Source organism: Rhineura floridana, chromosome 1 (genome assembly GCF_030035675.1).
Source record: "Rhineura floridana isolate rRhiFlo1 chromosome 1, rRhiFlo1.hap2, whole genome shotgun sequence".
NCBI lineage: Eukaryota > Metazoa > Chordata > Lepidosauria > Squamata > Rhineuridae > Rhineura > Rhineura floridana.
The window spans coordinates 204026686-204052449 of NC_084480.1; the positions used below are offsets into that span (position 1 = coordinate 204026686).

Genomic DNA, 25764 nt, shown 5'->3' on the forward strand with positions numbered 1-25764 from the left:
TTGCAGTGGATTTGCATGCTGTATTCGTTTCTTGATTCATCTAGCTCCTAGCACTTTGGCACTATCTAAAAGATTTAGGGGACCACCATACCAGGCCAAGTCTTTTCTTAGCCAGGAATGAATAATAATTTTTAGAATTTATGTTGCACCTTTTAAATACCCAAAGCACCTCGCATACATTATTTAACCTAAATACAGCTACTGAGATATCTGAGAGATTGGCCTTGAGCGTCTATAAAGCTGACAAAATATCATAGAGTAATGGATTATTCCAGTCCAAAGTTTTGTTTCCGGCCTGCTGTCTACTACTGGAAAAATTAAAGCTCTTGGCCCCCTCCCTGGGTGTTAATTTACTCAACAACACTATGATGATTGTATTGTTGCCAGTTACTGTTGCTGTGAAGGGTCCTGTTGCATACATTTAAGCTCCTAAATGGTCATAGCCTATATTTTTGCATTCCATTGCCATTTAACTCCATCCTTTGCCAGTTCTGACTTCACACCCGTGTCTGCCTGTCTTGTGTATCATACACACATTCTCTCACTTTCTCTACTTGAAAACTGAGGTTTGTACTTCTTGCTTCTGATGAATTACCCATGAATAATTATGCTATAATAACATATGATAGTTTTTTAAGGTGCCACAAGGCTCTTTATTGTATTATTTCAATTTTTAATTTCCTTTTGATTGAATAATGGCACATGTAACAGGAAAGCCTATTGTCCCTTGCTTTGATTTTCAGGGTGAGCCGAGCATTTTATGCAGTTAGGAACAACTTTTGGGCCAAGAAAAGCCAGAATATTCCACTTCTATAAATTATGCAAAATGAGTATATTTGCACAACTAGATTTTGCATAAAGCTGTCTCTGCTGAGCATAAACCCTGAAACTCCTGTCTGCTGGAAATGCTAAAAGAATTGATTGAAATAGGCAGCTGAACTCAAGGAATATGACCAGGCAGCAGCAGTTTCTCTTATTCTTTCTTCTGCTGTCTTCCACCCCCATGACAACTAGACTAGAGATAGGTCCTAAGTTCATGACCCTTATAGGGATTGATTCATTGAGTAATCTTTCACCTCTTTTTGATCTACTTTAAAAAAAAAAAACTGATGTTTAAAATCCTCCTGAAACTCCCTATGCATAACCTTACACTTGAGCGGGGGCCTGGATTTCAATAAGTGGCAGCAAAATTCAAGCTTTGTCAAACTATTATTTCAGTGGATGCCTCAATGAATGAGTGTGTTGCCACCATGGAGTATAATTATAGATTTAGGCTCCGTTAGTTTAGTGCATAAAAACTGATATGGTTGCTAATCATGGGTTGAAGGCTTAAGGTAAAGTGAAGAGGACATTAGGAGAGATTGCTTGTCTAGGAATGAAAGGCATTGTAATGTAATGTTGCTGGTGATGTTGTGTTAAGAATGGCCTTGGGAAATGGTTGAGCAAGAAGTCATTGATTTATCATAAGCCTAGTTCTTGCTGAGGTGATAAACCCCTGTTTTGAATTGCATCACCACTCAGTGGGGCTCAGCGATTGAATACTGTTTTGTACAATAAAAAATAAAAATACACACACACAGAAAATTAGCTGTTGGGAGGAGGATTTAATCTATCAATGCTAGTTTTCTGTGTGGAGAGGATTGTATATGGAATCCTACAACTATGCTCATTCCTCCCACCCACTCTGGCAGCCTGAGGTGGTACAGCCCAAATGCAGGGTTTTTCACATCAGTGAGGACTGAAGGATAGAAATTTCTTGGTCTTGGGAATAAAAATATTTCTTGGAGTCTCAGATTTCAAAACTTGCCGTGTTGATTGGTCAAATTGCAGAATTGATTTGAGGCTACGTTTTAAGAAGCAGCAGCAGGAGGAAAACTTTTTTTATAACAAAAGTATGTCTAATAAAAGCTAAGGGAAAACAGAAGAAAAGCCTGTTTGACACATTACATCAGCTGAAGTCTCTTTTAGGCCACATTAGATTGTTTTATGTTCCTTACTGTATGCAGTATAGACTTTGCATGATAGGCATGATTGATACACTATTTCTTATTGTCCAAGTCCATTGTGTTATATTTTAATACTACGTTTGCTTGATTTTTGGAATATATTGTGTTCCTTTTACAGAACTTGTTCACCTTGATGTGTATCCAGTTCCAAACTACCTGACTTATATGGATGTTTCTAGGTAAGCCCAATACCTTTTTAAAAATACAGTACCAGCGTGGCTGAAATCAAGAATACTACAAAGGAACTGTAACATTTCTAAGACTCATTGAGACACACAAATAACTGGGGTTAGTGTTCAGAATTGATCCATGAGTTTGCATAAGCTTTCCTCCTTTATTCCTGCGCTAGTTGGGCATTACATGTAACTGTTGCTAGGTTAGGTTAAAATGAGGCTGATGTGTTCCAAACTTCATTTTAAAACCCCACAGTCAACTACTAGTTTCTGAACCTCATTTAATTTATGTTTGCATCAGCCTTCAAAAGGGCTGGAACAAGGGGATATTTCCCCCTTTAAGCTGCTAGGTGTGTGTTAACGCACGTGCATACACAGATTTTATCCGTTTATCTGTAAAAATAGCTCTAGAAATGTCAGGTTTCATATATTCTTCTTTGATAAAGATGCCTTCTTCCTACAAATTGATATATTTGTCCCAAACTTTTGTGAATTGTTTTTACATCTAAAAGAACATTAATATTTCGTGGGGTTTAGAGAAATAGCCAAATATATCTGGCTAGGCTTGTTAGTGTGCTTCATGTGCAGCATAGCATCAGATCTGGGTTTGCTACTGAGTGTGCATTCAGTAAGGAGCTGCAGCCAATCCCAGGTGCCCAATGCTGTATCCATATGAAGCGTGTTATATTGGTTGTATTGTGTGGGTTTACATTTTAAATTACACTAGAAAAAAAACTTAGTTGTACGCCTAAAACCTTAATGAGTAAAACAGCCCTAAAATGAAGGCTTCACCTTCTATGCAGACTCTCCCTTGAATCACAAGGATTAATCTGCAGTGATGAAGGGAAAGCCCTTTACAAATAATAATGTATGACTCCAGGGTTGTAAAAGCAAATCTGTGTTAACAGGAGGATGTCGTGGAGAAGGAGGGGAAGGCACACGGAAAGAGTGGATTCACTCCCATCATTTACCCATGCAGCTTGGTATCTTTTGTCTACCTTGGTCACTCCATCCCCTTCTCTTTTGTTGTGAAAGATCCACTAAAGACACTTACAAGCACAGCTATTAAAAAAGAGAGAAGTGCCCTACTTCCATTTATATGATGCAATTTCTGATGAGAGTGGCCACATGTTACTGATGCCTGCAAGACCTTGATTCTAAAACGACTTGATTCTAGCCAAAGGAGGTCATTTGCACTTTTGAGAAGTGGTTAAAAAAAAAGAGAGAAGAGTATCAAACCTTGGGTTGTCCTAAAGAACCAAGTGACTGTTGTGTCTAAACAAGAGCACCACAGAGACAAGGGTGTTGTCGGAGGGTGATGCCAGTGACTTGAAACATACAAGTGCATGAGTCAATGTAATTGCGTACCAGAATCTCATCAGTATGTTTGCATAGATAAGTCATTGTAATTTATTAGAAAAAGCAGTGTTTTTCCCTTTATTTTTACAAGTGTAATGATAAATATTTGATTTCCCAGTATCTAAGACTATGTTAATAGTTTGTTTGTATAATAAGATTGCATATTGAAAAGGTTTATGTGAAAGATGTAGTATTTGTCTCCCTGCAAATACTTCTGGCTGAAAGCCACTTTAGGGACAAGTAATATCTTTTTAAAACCTCCTTATTTCCAAAACTGGTGTTTTGCTATAAATGTACCTAGCTCACTATATGCAAAGCATTGTTTATAGTGTAAAGGAAAGAGCAGGACAGAGCAGTAGGACAGCATTTTGTGTAAACTTCCCCTAGGTTGAACAAGAAAATAATTAGGAATCCTGTTCAGTTAGCTTACTTAAAACATATTGAAGAAAGGGATACATAAAACAGGATATATATGTGTGTTTGTAGGCATAAGCTTTCGTTTGTAGAGTAAATATTAGTAATCAAAGATTATGGTTCTTGGAGTTCTCCTGAATCTGGTTAAATTACCACTTCTCTGTTCCCTTTGCGAAAACTCTGCAGTCTCTTCTGAAAATCTCATCTTGGAAGTTTTTTGCCCAAAGTGGTTTAGAATTTATATGTCTAGTGTGCACATGTGCTACATACATACAAACACATGCATACATACTCTCTTTGTGCTTTAAAAGACTAAGCCTTTTAATACAGGGGTACCCAATGTAGTACCCTCCAGAGATTGTTGGGCTTCCAAGTCCCATCATCCGCAGCCATAAGCCATGCAGGCTGGGGCTGATGATTGTTGTGAGTCCAGTAATATCTGGCTGCCGCCATGTTGTCTCAATGTTCATTAAACCAGTTGTAGACAACATGGTGGCAGCCAGATAACATTGGATTACATCTGCAAATCCTAAATATGTAGAATGGAAATATATGCAGACACAAAGGAAAACCCACATTTTTGAAAGAAAGCGCGTTGTTGTAGTTCCAGTTGCTGTTGGCATTTTCAGCTGCTTTTATTTATTTGCTTTTGTTTGCTGCTCCCATCACCTGGATTGCCACATGCAAAGCAAAGTGCTATTGCTACATGTTACTGGAACATGCATCTGCAATGCTCAGGATCACAGTAAGCTCCGTTGTTGTTGAATTACATGACATCATTTTACACATTGTGTGTTGGGAATTGCAGAAGCTTGTTGGTGAGGAATTCCATCCCCACATGAGTGGCTGTGTTAAAACAACAGATTATTGTGTCTGGCCCAGTAGTGAACGTGTTTCTTAAACTGCCATCCCCAATTTAAAATACGTGTCAGTAGTGTATTCTTCATATTCTTTAACCTGTTCATTCTGTTGTTAATTTGCTGGGTTTTTTTGTATAGAAACCACCTCGAGAGCCTTCCTGAGTGGGTTTGCGACAGCAGGAAGCTAGAAGTGCTGGATCTTGGCCACAATCAAATATGTGAACTGCCTGCCCGGTGAGTCCTGCAGACACAGTTAAACAACCAAGAACAGGATGCACAAATCAGAAATAATTGCTGAGATTGTTTAGCTTGCTTTAGTGACAGACGAGCGGGTGTTTTGTTTTTATCTTCTGTCTGATGTTTTTTAACCTCATGGGGTGTCATTGTGCCATAAGCTACAACACGGCCTTTCTTCTTCACTTTAATGCGGACAAAAATAAAACACCCGGTCTCTTTGATTTCCAGACAGAAATTCTAAAGCAGCCCATGCAGCTGTTCAAAACTGTGAAGCTCCACTCCTTAAATATTAAAATAGTTCTTGCTGGCAGTTGGAAAAATCTTTTGCTTACAATTAGGCATTTTTGGGCCCAAAGGGTGTGAATCGGAGGAATGGCCGTAGCTCATTGCTAGAGCATCTGCCTTGTGGGCTCTTGCTGGGCGGAAGGGTGGGATACAAATTAGTTAATTAATTAATTAATAAAATAAGGTCCCAGGTTCAACTCCCAGAATCTTCAGGCAGGGCTGGGGAGAGAGCCCTGGCGAGCCACTGCCAGTTGATGTAGACAGATGGGCCAATGGTCTGACTCGGTGTGAGGCAGATTCTTGTGAACCCACTCTGTGGCTAAATGGGAAAAACAGAATCTTTGTCTCTGGGGGCAAAAGAATATATAACAATGCTTAACAAATGGATTACACAATGGATGGGTTTGGAGCAGGAGGCTGTAATCATGCAAATTGGTCCTCATGCAGTGGATTTTGTTCCAAAGTGCTTATCCCATAAACATCTTGAAAAAGTAGGCATGGTCTCAAAAGTTTGTTCGGCTGTCAAAGATCCTGTATGATTCTGATCTGTGTGTAGAGCAGCAGGGAGAAATTTGGTAGTGTAAAAGGCACTGCCTGTTTTTAGACAGGAAAATGGTAGCTTATTGCAGATTCAAGGATGAAAGGCAAGATGGGAGGCATTAGGATAAAGACCTTCCACGGGTATGCTGTTTATAAGTGGCAATCCAAAATAATTGGGGAATACACCCTGTGTTATCTTGTTCAGACAGCACGGACATAATTTGCCGAACATAACCACAACAACTTCTTTATTTCTTAATGTTTGGTTTCCATTGTGTAGGAATAAATTGCTCTTTTTTGTTATGGCTATAGCAGAAATTTCTTGAACTGGAAAGAGTTTAATGATCTAAAACTAAAGGTTAGGAACCATGTTAATTTTATAGCTAGCCTAGCAACTTTGCACATATTTGCACAGATGAGCCTTTCCTCCCTCAGCTGATGCCCTCCAGATGTTGTTAGACTCTACCTCCCAACAGCATAACCAGTGGTCAGGAATGATTGGAATTATTATTATTACTACTATTTTATTCATTTATATTTCATCCTTTCCCCAGAACTGGGACTCAAGGCAGCTTACAAAAATTAAAACAAATACAGTTAAAAACATATAATTAAAACATATAGAAGAAATAATTAAAATGTAATTAACTATAAAATTAAAACTATTTGAAATATAGCAATGAAAAAAACAACACCACAAACTACAAATCAGTAAAACAGCACCCTATTTAATAGCCCTTGCAATCAGTTCCCAAAAGTCTGCTGGAACAGAAAAGTCTTCACCTGGCCAATGGAAGGACAGCAGGGAGGGAGCCAGTCTAACCTCCCTAGGAAGGGAATTCCAGAGCCTGGGGCAGCCACTGAGAAGACTCTTTCTGTGTTCCCACCAGACGTGCCTGTGAGAGTGATGGGACCGAGAGAAGGGTCTCCCTTAATGATCTCAGGGCCTGGACAGACTCATATGGGAAGATAACAGTCCTTCAAATAGCCTGGACACAAGCTGTATAGCGCTTTATAGGTCCTAACCAGCGCCTTGAATTGTGCTCAGAAACAGACCGGTAGCCAGTGGAGCTGTTGTAACAACGGAGTTGCGTGCTCCCTGTAACCAACCCCAGTTAACAATCTGTTGTCCAACAACATCTGGAGGGCATTAGTTTAGGGAAGGCTGGCATAGATTAGCACTTTGTTCTGTTTCTGTTGATCGAGGGATAAATGCCACCACTGCCTTGGACTACTGAGATTTCACCAGGTATTGCTCACATGCTTCCAAAGCTATATTTTTTTAAGGGCTAGGAACTATCCTCCCTAATCAGACATGATAAGCTCGTGAGTTCTGAGTAGGGTGCTCAGTACTGTTCTCTTTGTTTTACATAATGCTTGTATCAAATTGCAGAATATGTGCAAATTGAACTAAAAGTTAGTATCTAGGTGCTTGGGCAATTCTGAATGATTTCTCCTTCCTAGAGAAAACAGGTACTGTTTGGGGGCAAGCATAGGAAGCTGCCTTATGTGGAGGCAAAACCTTGATGCATCTAGCCCACTTCTCTGACTGGCAGCAGTTCTCCAGGTCTCAGGAAGGGGTTTTTTTCCCATCACCTGCTGGAAATGCCAGGGATTGAACCTAGGCCCTTCTGCATACAAAACATGCACTCTTCCACTGAGTTATGATCCCTCCACAAATCCATAATGCGCAAAGGTATAAGAGCTTTGGGCTACATCCTAGTCATCTTTTCCCAGTCATTCTTGCAGGGTTAAACTCAATGTCTTGATTTTTGGAAATACTTTATTGATGAGGGTCTTGAATTGTAGACATGAGCTTACCAGCAGTCTTGCTCTTGCTCCACAAAGAACTAATTCATATGATGGTCTCCTGTGCAGATTAACATCACACCCTTATAGTTTTGTGTACTCTCTGGCAAGAGCCACCCACTAACTTCATACTGCCCTGGGCTCCTGCTGGGAGGAAGGGCAGGATATAAATCAAATAATAAATAAATAAATGCTGCTGATAACTCTGCTGGAGAGAGAGGCCCCCTCATCAACCTTTAAATTATGCCCCACCAAATTCCCAACAGTATTTCAGAAGGGAAAGTACATTAACTTTTGTTTTGATGCAAAAATTGACATGTTACCCCCTCAAAAAAAAAATGAGATGGAACAAAAAAACTTAGCAACCACACCCACTTATGCTATCTTAACAGTAACATTGAGGTTATTAACTTGTGTCCTCAGCCTTGATAATGTACCCAATCCTCATCCTGAGATAATTGTGAATAATGGCATGCATGTTGATCTGACAACATCCACCAAGGGAATACTAAGTATTTTATTGATTGCTTTGGCACAATAGCCCTGATGACCTTTAGTTTGTGGCTCAATGATGATGGGTGGATGCAATTTGTAGGCATGAATCTTGTCATTGGGGGGGGGAGTGTTGCATGTCTTTTCTAATATGTAAACGGGTGGAGGAAGCATCTGCAATGCTGAGTACTTTGCGAATCTTTGATTGAAAGAAGGGTCAGCTGTGGGGCATGGGTGTCTTCTGATTAAAATGTACAGTCTCAGGGAGAGCAAGGCAGGTGGCAGATGAAAATAATCTCCCTTCTTCAGCAAGAGATTCTCCACTACCGGCTCCTGATTCAGAATTGGAGCTCGACAACTTTTAAATGCAGATTCATTGTCGGGTTTCCGTTTCCAGCTATACATTTGTTTTAGTTTGATTAGCTTTGCAACACCCATGTTGCTCACCAGTGTGTCTTGTAAAGCGACAAGCTTCTCCTCTCTCTCTTTCTTTCCCTCCTCCTCACAGAAACAGAACAGTTAGCCAGCTGTAGCATGTAAAAGGTCAAGACTGTAAAACAGATTAGATAAATTTCATTCCCTGCAGAACTGGAAGGAGGCTTTATATCAGTTTGGTATTAAAAAGAAAAAAAAGGGGGGGGGAGAATTGGGATGTTCAGTTGGTTGGGTGAAAATATTTGTCTTATTTTCCTTGTTGGGTTTTGTGGAATATGGTGGGATGATTCCCCCTCCTTTTTTTTTTCTTGGATGAGTGATAGTTTAAGAGATTATTCTCTTTTTTTGTGTCGAAAGAGACTTGACCAAATGTCACTTTCAAGCACTTGACCCTGCTTATGCATTCTGAGGACATTGTGTGAGAACTGTTTTACACGTTACACAGCAACAAACTCAGGTTTCCTCACAGAGTACACTCAGAAGGTACTTGCAGCCTAGTCTAGCTCTCTGAGGATACCTGTATGACTTGGTTGTTTCGAAATACTTGTTTGCTGCATTGACAAGATTGTGTTTTGGTGTGTATGCCTAAGATGTTTTAAGTGTACATTTACAGACATAGTGTTCCAGACATAATATTAAATGGTTGTTTAGCATTGCAGAAAGCAGCTTTAGGCTTGCACATTCCCCCCCTCCTCTTGCTTCTGGCACGGTTGCAAGGAGAATGGAAGCATCTACTTCCCAGTGTGAACAAACGACAGTTTATTGTTGGGTCCAAAGTGGGCCAAACTGTGGCTAGTTTAAACATTCTGTTTCCTGACTCTTAACTGAGCAGAGCAGAGGGAGCTGTGCCTGCTGGTCCAGAGGATATACAAGCAAGCCAGCTCTCACTGAGCAAGCTAACAGAGCAAGCTAACAGGAGTTTGGCAGGGGAGGTCCCTTTAAAAATTTTTTTTCTTGTATGGTGCATTATATACCAGTGGGATTCTCCTATTTATCCTGAAAGAGGACAGGACAAAGCACGGGTCATTCCAGTTCAAGAAGAAAGAAAGAAACAAAAGGCACTAGAGACTATGGACAGGAAGGACACTCCAGCGGTGGTGACCAGAAAGGTGTGTGCAATGTTTGTTTTCTTGCCTGAGAACAACATGGCGTACAAGTGCACAAGTGCAAGCTGGTAGTGCTGTTGGAAGGGGCCAGTGAGGGGCCTGGAATGGCGGGTGTCCACACTGAAGAGTATAAGAGAAGATGAAGAGTTCTTACAACTCTGGAACAACAACAGCAAAGGAGTGCAGGAGGTGGAAGAAGAACAACAGCAAGTTGAAGCTGTTGTGGAGAGCAACAACAAAGTGGAGGAAACTCCGTGGAAAAGGGTGACAGTTAGGAGTAGAAGAGCTAGAAGACACTCTTCACCAGTGGAACTACAGAACCACTTCCAGGCACATGAGGATGAGACTAGAGGACAATTTGCAGGGGAAGAATTACAGGAGACCCCACGCGACAGCGAGCAAGAGGCTGAAGCTCAGCCAAACAGGCAATGAAACCCTGCCCCATGACAAGAAGAGAAAGTAGTAGTGGGAGACTCCCTACTGCATGGGATTGAAACCCACGCAGCCAAGAAGATCCAAGAATTCACCAGGTATGCTGTCTCCCTAGAGGATGGATTAAAGATGTGATGGAAGGGTTGCCATCACTCATAAAGTCCACTAACAGGCTTTTTTCTCATCTGTGTGGGAACTAATGATACTGCCAAGTGGAGCTGCAAAGAAATCACTCTGAAGCTCTGGGAAGGAAACTCAAGGACTTTGGGGACCCAGATAGTTTTCTCATCCATCCTTCTGTACTTAGAAGAGGAGTAGAAAAGGGAAAGAAAAAGACTCTGGGTGAATGACTGGCTACAAAGGTGGTACAGATGTGAGAGATTTGGATTCTGGGACCATGGGCTATACTTCCCGGAAGATGGACTGCTGGCAAGTGATGGATTGCATCTAACAAGGACTAGGAAGAATGTGTTTAGCCACAGCATGGAGAACTTCATCAGGAGAGCTTTAAACGGAATCCTAAGGGGGAGGGAGACATAAACTTGGCAGTAACAACTAACAAAGGCTTTGCATAGTAAGAGGAACTGAGGGAGCACCTGTAATGGGGCCTAGTAATAGTCTTCATAAAAATGTAGGAAGAAAGCCAGGCCGTAAATTGTATGGTCTTCAGTGTCTGTATATTAATGGCCGGAGTATGGGAAACCAACAGGATGAACTCACTCTTAAATACAACTTGATAGGCATAACGAAAACTTGGTGGGATGACTCCCATGACTGGAATACAGTGGCTGAAGCATATAACTTGCTCAAAAAGGACAGAAGGAATAGAAAGGGAGGTGGAGTCATGCTATATGTTAAAAATATATATCCCTGCACAGAAATACAGGAGGTATTACAGATGGCGCTTGATAGCTCCACTGAGAGTATCTGGTTTAAAATAAATGGGGCAAGGAACAAAAAATACATGGTGGTTAGAGTCTACTACTGACAACAAAAATCAAGGAGAAGACGAGGATGAAACTTTTGCAAAGCAAGTTGCCAAGAGAAGACTATGTGGATGAAGTGGCAGTTATGGGAACTCTGGGGGAAATTGACCACGCTATACTTGAGTTTTGGATTTTAAAGGAAGCAAAAGCTGAGAGTAGCTATACGTGTACACTGGACTTCAGGAAAGCCGATTTTAATAAAGTCAGAACAAGTAGGTAAGGTTCCATGACAAGTGGCCCTCATGAGAAAAGGAGTCCAAGATGGGTGGAAGTTTCTAAAAGAGAAAATTCTAAAGGCACAATGGCAAACAATTCCATAAAGGAGAAAAGAGGGAAGGCAGCAGAAGAAGCTAGTGTAGCTTCACAGAAAGCTTAGAGATGACCTGAAAACAAAAAAGGACACATACAGGAAGTGGAAGGAAGGCCAGACCACAAAGGAAGAGTACAGACAGGTAGCACGGAATTGTAGGGATGGCATCAGGAAGGCTAAAGCTGAGAATGAGCTGAGGTTAGCGAGAGATGCCAAACGCAACAAAAAAAGTTTTCTTCAGGTACATCCATAGTAAAAGACAGAGAAAAGAAATGGTGGTATAGCTACTGAATGAGGATGGCAAAATGATAACAGATGACAAAGAAAAGGCAGAAGTGCTCAATTCCTTTGTCTCAGTCTTCTCCTAAAAGAGGGTCTATCACTCTCCTGGGAAACATGAATTTGAAGGGGCAGGATTGCAGCTTGAAATTGATAGACAAATGGTCAAGGAATACCTAATCACTTTGAATGAGTTCAAATCGGCAGGGCCCAGTGAACTGCATCCTAGAATATTGAAGGAACTGGCTGAAGAACTCCCAGAATCACTGTCTATTAACTTTGCGAAATTGTGGAGGATGGGTGAAGTGCTAACGTTGTCCCTATCTTGAAAATGGGCAAAAAGGAGGAACCTGGGAACTATAGACCAGTCAGCCTGACATTGATCTCTGGGAAAATTCTGGAGCAGATTATAAAGCGGTCAGTCTGTAAGCACCTTGAGAACAATGCAGTGGCTAGAAGCCATCATGGGTTTATGAAGAACAAATCCTGCCAGACTAATCTTATCTCATTTTTTGATTGGGTAACCTCCCTTATAGACTGTGGGAATGCTGTGGACATAATATACCTTGACTTCAGCAAAGCTTTGGACAAAGTGCCCCATGATATTCTGATTAGCAAGCTAGCTGAATGTGGGCTGGATGGAACAATCAGGTGGATCCACAGTTGGCTACATATTTGTACTTAAACAGCGCTTATCAGTGGTTCCTTCTCAAACTGGGGGGAGGTAACAAGTTGGGTACTGCAGGGCTCAGTCCTGGGTCCAGTGCTCGTCAGTATTTTTATTAATGACTTGGATGCGGAGGTGCAGGGAATGCTTACCTGATGTGCAGATGATACAAAATTGGGAGCGATAGCTAGTAGCCTGGAAGAGAGAAATAAAATTCAGCGTGATCTTGATAGGCTGGAGCATTGGGCTGAAAACAACAGAATGAAATTTAACAGGGATAAGTGCAAAGTTCTACACCTCGGAATAAGAAACCAAATGCACAGTTATAAGACGGAGGATACTTGGCTCAACAATACTACATGCGAGAAAGATCTTGGGGTTGTTGATCACAAACTGAATGTGAGCAAACAGTGAGATGTGGCTGCAAAAAATGGCAAATAGTATTAGGCTACATTAACAGAAGTATAGTTCTCAAATTGTGTGAAGTATTAGTTTCCCTCTATTTGGCACTGGTTAGGCCTCGTCTTGAGTACTGCATCCAGTTCTGGACACTGCAGGTTAAGAAGGATACAGACAAACTGCAACAGGTTCAGAGGAGGGCAACAAGGATGATCAGTGAACTGGAAACAAAACCCTATGAGGAGACACTGAAAGAATTGGGCATGTTTAGTCTCGAGAAGAGAAGACTGAGGGTGATAAGATAGCACTCTTCAAGTCCTTGAAAGGTTGCCACGCAGAGGAAGGCCAGGATCTCTTCTTGATTATCCCAGAGTGCAGGACATGGAATAATGGGCTCAAGTTGCAGGAAGCCAGATTTTGACTGAACATCAGGAAAGCTTTCTAACTGTTAGAGTGGTATGACAATGGAACCAATGACCTAGGGAGGTGGTGGGCTCTCCAACATTGAAGGCATTCAGGAGGCAGCTGGACAGCCACCTGTCGGGTATGCTTTAGATTGCATTACTGCATTGAGCAGGGCTTTGGACTTGATGGTCTTATAGGCCCTTTCCAACTCTATGATTCTAACAAGCCAAGATCAAACTTTCGTTTCTGATCTTAGCTAGTTTCAAGAAACCATCATTTAAACTAACCATTGTTCCTGGTTCAGATATAATGACACACTGTGATTAATTTAACCTGAAAGTGGATGCTGTAGCTTAGCTTCCTATCCAAACTTGGTCAGTGTATGAGGAGGCCCTGAGAGGACTGTACCATATGCCTTGCAGCTTACCAGAACTGACGCATGGAGCATGGCTAACAAAATATTTTAAAGATATGTCCATCGTTGCTCCTTGATTTCATGTGTGATTATAATCATCTCAGATATGCAGAGTAACACTTACGTAATCACACAGTATTGACACCTGATTTTTGAAGATGCAGTTACCATGCCATTAAAATAATCTCCAGGACATGTTATCCACATGCCTGTTTGGGGTTTGCATGCATAATAAAAATGGCTGTGTGATATGTATGAAATCATCCCCAGTATAGAAAACCAGTTGGATTAAGTTGGGTAGTAAAATATAGGGTCCAAACTGAGAAGACTTTAAACTATAGAAGTGGTTTAATACTGAAGCTGTTTCAGAAAGTTTCTTCGGATTACTTCCCAAGGGTAGGTTCTCATAATGTTTTGTTCTTCCAACAAAGACAATATGTAGGGTGGGTTGCTGGACTACAGCTCCCATCATCCCTGATCACTGGCCATGCTGGTGGGAGCTGGAGTCCAACAACTTCAGTAGGATCACAGGCTCCCCACCCCCTCGGCTAGGGCAAAATCTCCCTTTAGTGCAAGGGATTGGCAGAAATAAATTGATTCCTTCACCCCTTGTGATTCAGTGATAAAATCATTCTCACTATCTCCAGGAAGGCAACCAACCTGTTTACTCCCCCAGCCCATGGAATTGTTTCTTTTTTCCCAGTGACTTCTTAATGCAAGTTTTCTTTAAGTGGTGCTGTTTGATGTATTGCTTTGTGCTTTTTACCCACCTAAGGTTATTTTGCAACATCAGCTTGCGGAAGTTGCTTGCAGGACACAATCAATTAGCAAGGCTACCAGAAAGGATTGAACGAACACATGTCGAAGTCCTGGATGTGCAACACAACCTGCTTGCAGAGCTGCCATCTAATTTGCTGTTGAAAGCTGACAGGTAAGCAGAAAGCATTTTTTTTAAGTGTGGTTGTACCTGGGGTGCGTGGGAGGAATTTGGAACTGTGTTTTCCCAAACACTATTATAGCTAAGGCATGTTTTTTAAATCTGAAATTAAAATTGGAGGCATGCTAGACACTTAATGCCCCAAAAGGTTTACTTACATAGTGTATAATGGTTAATATATTACCACCTTCAGAGGAGTTTGCCTTCCATGTGTTCTGCATGAGTCACTATTCTGGTTGTGTCTCCTGATTGATAAGATCTATTCACAGAATACTGACTCATTCAGGGATGCAGTAAGTAAAATCTCCTCTTGAATGTGAGTAATTCTGGTGTGCATTATGAATGATTGGATCATTCAGTTGCACTCGATGCTGTCGAACAGAGGTGGTGAGTTACAGGCATGGACCCCAAATGTCACTCTCCAGACCTCTCTTTGTGGCCCTCAAAACACTCCCCAGGCTACACCCCTCTCCTTATGCCACAACCCTCATCTACCCTGTTCCATACCCGCCTTGAGTGCTTTTGTGTGGCTGGAATATGTCCCTGAACTGTGATAATACCACTTGTTTCCTTGAGTGGAGGATGGAGAGGGGTGTGTGTGTGTGTAAATCTTTGACTTTTGTGTGGTTGAAACCTACGATACAAAAGTAAAGGTCACACTCATCACTCCACCCACTTTTGGCTGTGGCCCAAGCCACTAGTGGCATGCGGCCCCTGGAAGGTTGTGTGTGATGGAATGCGGCCCTTGAGTTTAAAAGGTTCCATTACCTGCCTTCGTTGGAGGCTGGCTCTGGCTTTATTTCCTTGCAGTCACCTAGAGACATGGTAGCAGGCCTCTTCTTCAGTGGAGACTCCTATATCGCAGGAGTCTTAATTTTTTTCACATGGTACCTTAGTGTACCCCAGCACACAGTTCAGGAATTACTGCCTATATACTGTATTTCATTTCTTAACTTGATGGAGGGGGGGGAATCTGTGGGGCTGAAACTCCCCTTCTAGAATTTTGATGTGATCTTTGGGCTCTTCTTAACACCTCAAAAAGATCTCAGCTTTAGTTTTAAACTAGTTCAATCCTCAAGATTGACAACATTGAGTCAAAGTGGGTGGTGGGATCTTTTTTTAATGCTCTAACCTGCAGTCAACTGAACCCCTCTTTCAGGGAATTCTTTCAGGGAATTTGATTTTGAACATTTGGGCGTAATTCTAGAATGAATCTTGGGTAATTAATTGTCCCTAGCTACTGCAGTTGCTGTTTGGCGCCCCCCCCCCCTTTCGCATAAAGCAGAAATGCACGATTTGATTTAATGAGCACTAATGCTAACCTATGTTGCTGAACTTAGGACTGAAATCTTATTTTCGTTGTTGTCTCAAATATCCAAAGTACTGCCACTACCCAACATTTTACAACTGTGCGCTATAAGTTACGTATGTTTGTGCAGACTACATGAAATGTTTAGGTTTTTGTTTTGTTTTCAAATGAGATTAGCACAGGCCAGCACTGGCAGCTTGCATCTTGTCTTGTGTTCCTACCATTGAGCTATAACTCTTCCTGTAGACTTCTGTGTGGTTCGGTCATTATTGGAGTACTTGAGTGCCTTTTAGCCTAGCTGTCATTTTAAAAGATTCTTGGGGGTCTTTTCTCTATTATATATTTTCTTCCTTCCCGCCACCCTCTTTGTATCTCCCCTCTGCCTCCATGTTTAGTAAATTTAATAGAGCTACCCCTTCACTTGAAATCATTTTGCAGATTTGTCAAGAAAACAAGTTGTGCCAGAGTGAAATTCCAAACTGTTTGGTATTCTACATCAGTCACATTAGTTGAACAGCTCATCACTTTCTTTTTTATTTAAGTCAAAGCTTCCATCCCTAAAATTATGGAGCCCCAGAACAACTAGTCCTCTGACTCCATGTAAGGTTTCCTTGCCTTTCAATCGGTGAGCCATTTATTAAGAGAGCAGATGTTCTGTCTAATCCATTCAAATTGAAATAATTCTTATGTAGCTCAAGGTTTAAAAGAGGGTGTACTAGATTTTAAAAATTGAAATCTATTGTTTCAAAGCATTTCAAACTTTTCACTACAAACTTTTTTGTGTTTAACTCTGAACTGAAATGAAAATTTGAAATGATACGCAGTAGGTTTTCACTGATGATTTCTTAAAGACAGAATGAATTTTCCTGTTGTGGAGTTATACTTGAAAGTTTCCACTAATTATGTGCTGCAGCTGAGTATATTCAGAATAATAGGGATTGTTCTCCCTAGAGTCAATAGATTTTATGTTTTATTTCTTGAGGAGTGTCTTAATTCCCTTGACCTCATGCCATTCTTTGTGCCAATACTGGTTTAGGTCCTCAAGGGAGGAAAGGCATATAGGAGTTTTCTGGGTCAAGAACAAAACTCATACTTACTCCTCCTACCCTTTGCTTTTTGAACACTACCAAGAATCTTAGGAATTTATATTTATTCCTATTAGGCATGAATGTGCCACCTATAATCAAGTTCTTATGGCAGTTCAGTAAAATAGGTAATAAAAGAAATTAGAGCAGTGTGGAAACAAGTGTCAAAGATGAAATCAATTAGACCTGGTGCACCATGAGAATCTTAAGGAAAAATGTAGAAGTCTTTGCATGGCACCGAAATGATATCATAAGGTAGGTGCCAGGTGAGCCACTCTGGAGAAGGCATTGCATAGCAGGAGTGTCACCACTGAGAAGACCCTTTCCACAGTAGCTACCCATCACATCTCACCCAGAAGGGCACCCAAATAATGCCCACTGAAGAAAGATTTTGACCTGAGCAGGTACATGAGAAGACCAGTGATCCTTCTGATATCCTGATCCCAAGCTGGGAAGGGCTTTAAAGGCCAAAACCAGCACTCTAAATTGGGCCTGAAAATGACAAAACACCAATGTGATATGCATTTACTACTCGGATTCAGTTACAAAGTTTCTGGACATTTTTCAAAGGCAGCTCCACACACAGTGGGAGGCTACTAGTGGATGGATAACTGAGGCCAGGTTATCCCTGTCCAGGTAGAGTCACAGCTGGTGCACCAGCTTAAGCTGGTCAAAGATGCTCCAAGGTAGACTTCATCAGGAGTGTCTGCATTGCAGCTTTCAAGGCAGCTGGGACCATCCTATCTCTCAGTGAGGCATTTACCACTACCTGGACCTAGCCAGACATTTCCTCCCTCCTAGGTATTATAAGTCAAGAGAGGGAAGAGTACCAATGGTTGGCCAAAGTAGGCCAAGCACCTTGTTGACATCTTCAACCTTAATAACTGAAACTTATCGAACAGAATAGGACTTGATGCCTCCACTGTCTTTTCCTGCATCAGCTATGGTGCCCACAGATTTTCTGCCTTGTCTATGGAACCAAGCAAGTATACTGCTCGTATGCTGAATCTCGCAACTTCATCATGCAGATGCCTTCAGAGGTTTCAACTGAAATCCCTATCCAGCAAAAGTAGTAGGAGCTACTGCAACATGGCTCCTTTCTATGCCACTACATAGCATCAGTAGAGATCATGTGGAAGGAGCCCATACAGTGGTCCTTCTTATGCACAGAATTTTCCCTCCCATGGATTTGTTTAATCTGGCAGTGACTGAAGATTGGGCCAATATTTATAGCTTTCAGATGGCTTGGTACCTGTCACAGGCAATGTTCAAGGTAGCTTAATTTCATAATATCCCTTATGAAATTGTCATGCCTTTCACAGCCTTGTCACTTGAAATATCATATCTATAGCATTGCTTGTTTTAACATTTGCTTTTTAAACATTTCTTCATTTTGGAACCTCTGTATTTTTGAATACCTAAAAGATCTGCAATAATCCTTAATACATACACATGTTTCATCATTCCCTGTTTCTGTGTCACCATTATTTTAGTGCTTTAGTGTTCCCCTTCATCATTCAGAACTCCCTGCTGTTATGCCACAGCAACACTAATCTTTGAGGTGATATTAAGATTCCTCACCAACATGAATAAATGTTGTCTTCAGAATGCTTTATCTTGAATGCACTGGAATGTGTTCAAGTCCTCCCTCCACTTGTGTCTTTTGACCTCTCTCCTCCTCTAAGAGGCTTATTTAAAGGGATCAAATATTGAGTGCATTGATAAAGGCAAATGTAGCGGGTAAGTGCATTTGACTGTAAAACTCACTGCAAGTTACTGGTGTGGTGCAGTCGTAACAGTGAGCAACACATGACCACCATTTGCTATCTTGCCTTTTTTTCCAAAGGAAGAAACAGCAGCATTTTAGTTTGACAATCAACTTGTGTGGTAAGAGATTTAGGACCAGATGCAGATATTAACAAAGTAAAAGTGCACGTCTGGGACATTTAAGGGTATTTCCAGTATCTTAATGCACTTATTTGGTCTTGGCTACAAAGGCTAAAAATAAAAGCTAGGGTGATTCCTCCTACGTGTTTCTCTGCTTGTTTGATGTTTTGTGTGCAGTCTGTCCTTCAGGTTGATACTAGCATCCCTTTGTGTATTGGGTGAGTTGACATCAAACAGTACGTGCATACATGAATGTGAGACAGGTTTAATGCATTTTTTGCTGGGGTTTTTATAAGTATGAAACTTGGTAGCCTGTATTTGCAGGCTGAAAAAATTGGCCAATGATTGATAGTGATTTTGTGTGTGCGTGCAAAAAACAGTCAGTTTTATTGCTTGTTGTCCAATCAGGCCATAAAATAGAAACATATTAATATAAACATCATGTCATGGAACAATAATAAAAACATCAAACAGAATATAAATACATTTCCATAATAAGTATATAATAAATACACATGTAATAATGGTTAAGTACACTCTCACTGAATCTGGGCAAAATATATTAGTATATGTGATCTTCAAACATTTCCAGTGACTTCTGCTTTCCCAAGGCCAATTTAACAAATGTAGCAGTTCTGTGTGATGTGTAATAAGCTGAACCAGCCAGTAAGAAAAGAATTACACTTAAAGGGGAGTTGTTGCTGTTCTCAGCTAATAAGGACTCAAGATACTGAGTCCTCAAATTGGAGTACAAGGGACATTCCATCAAGAAGTGTACAGTATCCTCTGCCTTAAAACAACCAGCAGGACAGAATCTGTCCACACCATACTGGCCCATATAACGTCCCTTCACTTCCATCAGCTGCAAGGAGTTCAGTCTGCTTTTAGTTAAGAGTCATCTCAGCTTATGTGAGCGGATAAGGGACAGGTACTGGGACAACTTTCCAGGAAGTATAGTGAGATCTTTATATATCATGTTGGAGTGGCATTCAGCTACAAGTTCCATCTTGTTCTAAATATCGTTTAATTGCAACTTGGTTCACTTCTAAACATAAAGTTCCCAACCTAGCCCAATGGGGAAGCTTCCCACATTATGTAGCTTTATAAAAAGCACTAAATAGAGCAGCTGTGTATATATATTTAGTAGAGACATAGAAGGATTGTCCTCTTTAAGGTGGTGAATTTGCCTCTCACGTTGCTAGGGATTTGCACAAGCAATAATCTAATGTCATTTATACTCCCATGAAATGTTCTAATGATTCCAGTGAATGACTGCGTCTTGGAAGAAGGTAGGCCAGCACCAGGAGGTGTATAATACTACATTTTGAGAATTCCTAACTCAAGACTAGGATAGCTTTAAAGTTATCGGCTGTCACTGATTTGCACATTTGATTTACATAACCTATTTATTATTATTATTTATTAATTAATTAAATTTATATCCTGCCCTTCCTCCCAGTAGGAGCCCAGAGTGGCCAACTAAAACACTCTCAAACATAATAAAAACAGGTATTAAAATATATTAAAACAAAACATCTTTAAAATTATCTTTTTTAAAAAAGCTTTAAAAACATTTAAAAAAGCAATTCTAGTGCTGATGCTGACTGGGGTAAGGCCTCTACTTAAAAGGCTTGTTGAAAGAGGAAGGTCTTCAGTAGGCACTGAAAAGATAACAGAGATGTCTGTCTAATATTTAAGGGGAGGGAATTCCAAAGGGTAGGTGCCACTACGCTAAAGGTCCGCTTGCTATGTTGTGCAGAACGGAGGCCCTCACCTGCAGAGCACAATGATCAACTGGGTATATAACCTAGGCAAGGACTGTGGTTGTTTCTGGGTATAAACCTTCAAACAGCAAAACAGCTGACTAGAGCAGACTTATAGATAGATGCATGTTTGTTGTTGCTCCTTTCAGCGACTCACCCCTGTGAGTTGCAGCTGCTTGTGAACTGCCTCCTTTTAAAAGTGTTGTGACCTGAGGGGTGGTGGCTGTGGTTTGTGCTGGCTGTTTCACACATTCAAAGCACCCCTTGATGTTGTCATCGCTTGCCCTTTTCAGGTGTCCGCCCCTCATACAGTTAGAATTGCATGGGTGAGAGAGCAGGGCTTCAGTCAGTAGTCCTGCCATGGCCCTGTTGCTGCTCTCAGTTCCTTACTCTCGCCACCAGTTGTTTGTGGAGGTGGGAGGGATAGAGCCTGAAGTGGGGAGCCTGCTGCACATGTAATTTAGAACCCTAATTGTGCAAGATCCTAAATTGTGTAGGGAGCCTATGTATGCCCAACGGATTCCCCATTTTAGCCTTCCCTACCACAGCCTAGGAGGAAGAAGGAGCCGCCCTGGAAACCTTCTGGGAGGAAGGGCAGGATAGAAGTTAAATAAATAAATAAATAAATAAATAAATAAATAAATAAATAACAACCACCACCTCTGAACAGGGGCAGGAGGCAGTGAGGACAGGACCAGCAAAGAGTATCCTGCTCTCTCCTTCATGAGATTGCGATAGTGTGTAGGACCAACACCTGAAAGGGGCTGGTAAAGAACCTGCATGCCAGAACTCTCTCCCTTAGATGCAGGAGTGGTTCTCGGGCCAATACTGAATTAGCTGTGTTCTCAGAATGGAGTGGTACTATGCACTGTCCCCAGTCCAGAAAGATACATGGGGAGACCCACATGCTTCAGCCCTTTGCTATTTTTCAGCAACATTTTCCCTTATTGTTCCTAGAGTGGTAAGTGGAAGCTGCTATAACAAAGCATAAGCATGAGGAGTTCTGTGACACAGTTGCATGTCTGGTTTGTTTCTTTCAAAACCACTAGCTATATCAGAGAAAGTGTTACTCCATAAACATTTTATTCCCCAATGATGCCTTTTGCCATTTCAGTACTGGATATACAGTGACTGATTCTCGCATTATTCGGATTTTTGTTAGTATTCTTTTAGTTTCATTTTACAATTGGGGTATTCATTTGTAGATATCACGACACAGTGAGACACGGTGAGACCAGAGTTCAATTTCGGAGGCCCCCCTCGTAATTCTGGTCTCCGCTTTTATTTTACCTCCGCCTGGAGGCGTGGATTATTCTTTCTCCATAAACAGCCTATGACCTTTAACTATTGTATAACATCACGTACATACATAGTACAACAGCCTTATCTACGTGGCAATATGCAGGCAGTTATTTAACCACTACAGATGTCAGTATCCTTTACAGCCATAAAGTTAACCACATCCTGTTTTTCCACTGGTCAGATCGCAATGTCTTGAGAGATAGTGTACTGAGAACAGCAGCGTGGTTTGCCAACGTATGCTGTTCATTCAGTCCACCCCACATCTCCCCCTTTTTTATTTTTTAGCAAAAAGTAATTACTACGTAATGGTCGCGGAGCAACAGGTGTACACATCTGGAAAAGGTATTGTAAAAAACAGCATAAGCCTATACTTAAAATGAGTAAAAGAATAGCATATCTAAGAATCTGACTTAGCCATCCAGTGGGCAGCCAACTCCAAAGCCACTGCCACCAAGTTGTAGGGGCGTCCTGCAAAATGTTATTAGCTAGATCCTTCAAGTTTTTTACCTGTGCTCTGATTTCAAAACTGTTGTCAGTTAAATTAAAACAGCACATATTCTTTATAGTTTCGCACCCCAACTGATGTTGTAATAGCAGGTAATCTATAGCTGCACGATTATCCAAGATAGCTTGTCTTAATATACCCTGCTCTTCATTTAACAAAGCAATGGCTCGAGAGGTGGCATTTATCATCTTAACATAATTACAGGCTAATTTATGTAATTGATTGCTGTTACTTACTGCCAATGCAGGAAGTCCAACAAGGGAGATGGCTAGTGATACACTTTCTGCTTTATTAAGCAATTCCACCTTGTCATTACAATCAGCCGGCATGGCAACAGCTTCTCTTTTCCTACGTTGGGCTAGCAACTCCCTTTTATGAAGGAAAATGGGAACCAGTCGACTCAGGCAACAGATGGTATCAGAAATATTAGCGGGAACATAATTAAAAGTGGTTTCTCCACATGTCCAAAACCATCCACCTGGTAAAGGAATGTGTCCGTACATACTGGATATGTTAATGTGCTGTGTACAATTCCATGTGGGTCTCCCAACCTTTAGACATCCCTTCTGCACCTTATGTCGACTACAATTAACCATCCGAGCACACGTATTATTAATGGAATTTGCAACATGTGATGTAAATAATTGAAAAGCATTAACAGGCAGCTGGAAGGTTGGAGTTCCCCAATTCGAAACAGTATGATATTTAATCTCTGAAGTATTCATGAACCGCCCAAGTCCTGTAATGTTCCCAATATCCCCAGGTGCTTTGCATACGGGTATTAAACATGTTCCCAACATACCCATTTCCTGTACATGTTCAGTCATGCAAAAGTCACTCACATTTGTCATTCTTGCTAACTGAACCCAGATATTGTGTTGAAACCGCATCCCCAACTCCTGCCCCAACCTGTCAGCCCCGGCGCTTCCTAAAATCCAACAAATGCAAAGTACAAAAATAGAATTTGTATTTAAAGACGCAATTAAAGCAAGAATGGTATTCTCAGTTGTCTTGTCCACCCCGGCTTGTTCCATTGCTTTTTCTGCTTGTGTTGCTAAGTTCTTTATTTGGCCCCAAGTCACGGGAGGTTGCGGAACATTCCGACCACGCTTCCTGGAAGACATCCCAGTATCCTGAAGTTGCAGAGAAAAATTAGGGATGGGATTCTTAAGATTATCGTGCCAGGACATCGTCTTTCCAGGGCCGGATACACCTAGCAGGTACCCACACAGGACCGTCAGGCGTAGACACAGCCGCGTAACCTCGACCCCACGTTATAAGCGGAACTGGGCCTTTCCACTCTGGATTTGGTAGTTGCCGAAACTGCACCCGCGGGGCAGGTAGAGACTCCGACTGCTGAAAATGCCGCTGCGCTCGAGTAGAAAAGGAAAAATGAGTATTGGGAGATTGAGACAAATTTAAATGATTAATGGTAAACAACACTTGTGCCAGCCACTCCTCTTTGGTGGCCAATCCCAGTGGTACTCCTCCTTTTTGTTTTTGTTTAAGCAAATGCTCTTTAAGGGTACGATTGGTACGTTCGACGACAGCTTGACCTGTAGAATTATAAGGAATACCAAACAAATGTGTAATGGACCACTTAGTGCAAAACTGTGCAAATTGCTGTGAAACATATGCAGGGCCATTATCAGTTTTTATCGTCTGAGGTTGGCCCATGATGGCAATAGAACGAATGACATGATTAATAACATTCTTAGTTTTTTCCCCTTTCTGAGGAGTTACCCATATGTATCCGGAATATGTATCTACTGTAACATGCAAATACTTCCATGGGGAGAAAGTAGGAAAATGTGTAACATCCATTTGCCACAACTGGTTAACTATGAGACCTCGTGGGTTCACTCCTGGTTCTGGGGATAGAGTTAACTGTGTGCATTGGGGACATTGTTGAATAATGGCAGAGGCTTCCTGGGCAGTAAGATGGAATTGCTTCTGGAGTGCTTTAGCATTTTGATGATGAAGGGCATGACTTTCTATGGGTGTGCAAAGGAGGGCACGAAGAGCCTCCACTTTCCAGATTTCTTTTTAATCACAAACACTGGGGTGTTATAAGGGCTATTACTTTCTGCTATATGATCAGCTTCCAGTTGCTCCTTTACCAGTTGGTGCAGAGCTTCTAATTTTTCTTTGGGTAAGGGCCATTGTTCTACCCAAATGGGTATGTCTGTCTTCCATTGTAAAGGAAGAGCTGCCTTTTGTTGGCTAATCATTAATAACAATGGTGGTCTGGAATTGCTCCAGTAAATCCCTTCCCCACAGATTTACTGAAATGTCCAAAATACAAGGGCGAATGTGGGCTATACGATCACCATCAAGAGCAACAACTTGTATCCAATCCTTACTCCGTTTTGAATCCTGAGCTCCGCCCACTCCCCACACAGAAGGGGCCACTTCTACTGGCCAAGAGGATGGCCAGTTATGTTCAGCAATTACTGTGACATCTGCCCCAGAATCTATAATACCTTCAAAAATAACATTGTTTAAACAATACTTACGAACCGGTTTCTCCCTGGTCACTTCTGCCAGTACTGCAGCTACCTGTGGATGGAAAGGATTACCTGAAATACTCACACTCGGCGATTTCGTCCTTGTAGATCCGAATCCACCAGTACGTTTTTGGGAGGAAGTGTTCGATGTGAAAAGACGATATGGCAATAACAATAGTTGCGCAAAAGAATCTCCCTTCTTCAACTGAAGGGGAAGGTGACTCCAATACTGAATATAAATAATTCCCTGATAATCAGAATCAATAACACCAGGTACCACCATTATATTATTCTTGGAAGCAGAGGATCGCGGTAGTACAAGGCCTACGGTGCCTTCTGGTAAAGGGCCAGTGAGTGTGGTAGGCATTAAAAGAACTGCTCCAGGCAAAGGAACATCTTTTGACTCTGCATGTATTAAATCAATTCCAGCGCTTCCTTGAGTAGCAGGGGTGGGTACACTTCCTTGAGATTCGGGGCTGGAAGCCTGCCCCAAGTTCAGTTTCCCTCAATAGGACGGGAAGACACATTGGTATTGGTAGTGGGAGCTGAACGACACTGATTAGCCCAATGATAACCCTTTTTACATTTCGGACAGATCTTCTTTGGCCGGTTTGTAACAGTGCCCCCACCTTTAAATGCTCCTCCGCCAGGAGCCCGACATTCCCTTCTGAAATGACCAGGCTTTTGACAATTAAAACAATTGCCTGTAGGTTTGTTACCCTGTCTTAATGCCCCAGCTAACAATGTCATGGCATGAACATGTGTACCTACCTCTGCACAAGCTTGAATCATGTCTCCCAATTCATATTGAGGTCTATGAATAATGTTTTTCAAAATCTTTTTACAGTCTGTGTTAGAAT

At 41.4% G+C, this 25764-nt stretch overlaps 1 protein-coding gene across 1 annotated transcript in view; it reads left to right on the forward strand.

Moving 5' to 3' along the window:
* The window catches only part of PHLPP1 (PH domain and leucine rich repeat protein phosphatase 1), a 189724-nt gene that overhangs the window by 132582 nt on the left and 31378 nt on the right, over nucleotides 1–25764 (forward strand). The window contains exons 8-10 of the mRNA XM_061590314.1: nucleotides 2125–2185; nucleotides 4951–5046; nucleotides 14385–14540. Coding sequence (XP_061446298.1) covers nucleotides 2125–2185; nucleotides 4951–5046; nucleotides 14385–14540 — 313 coding nt within the window. The remainder of the gene's footprint in view (nucleotides 1–2124; nucleotides 2186–4950; nucleotides 5047–14384; nucleotides 14541–25764) is intronic.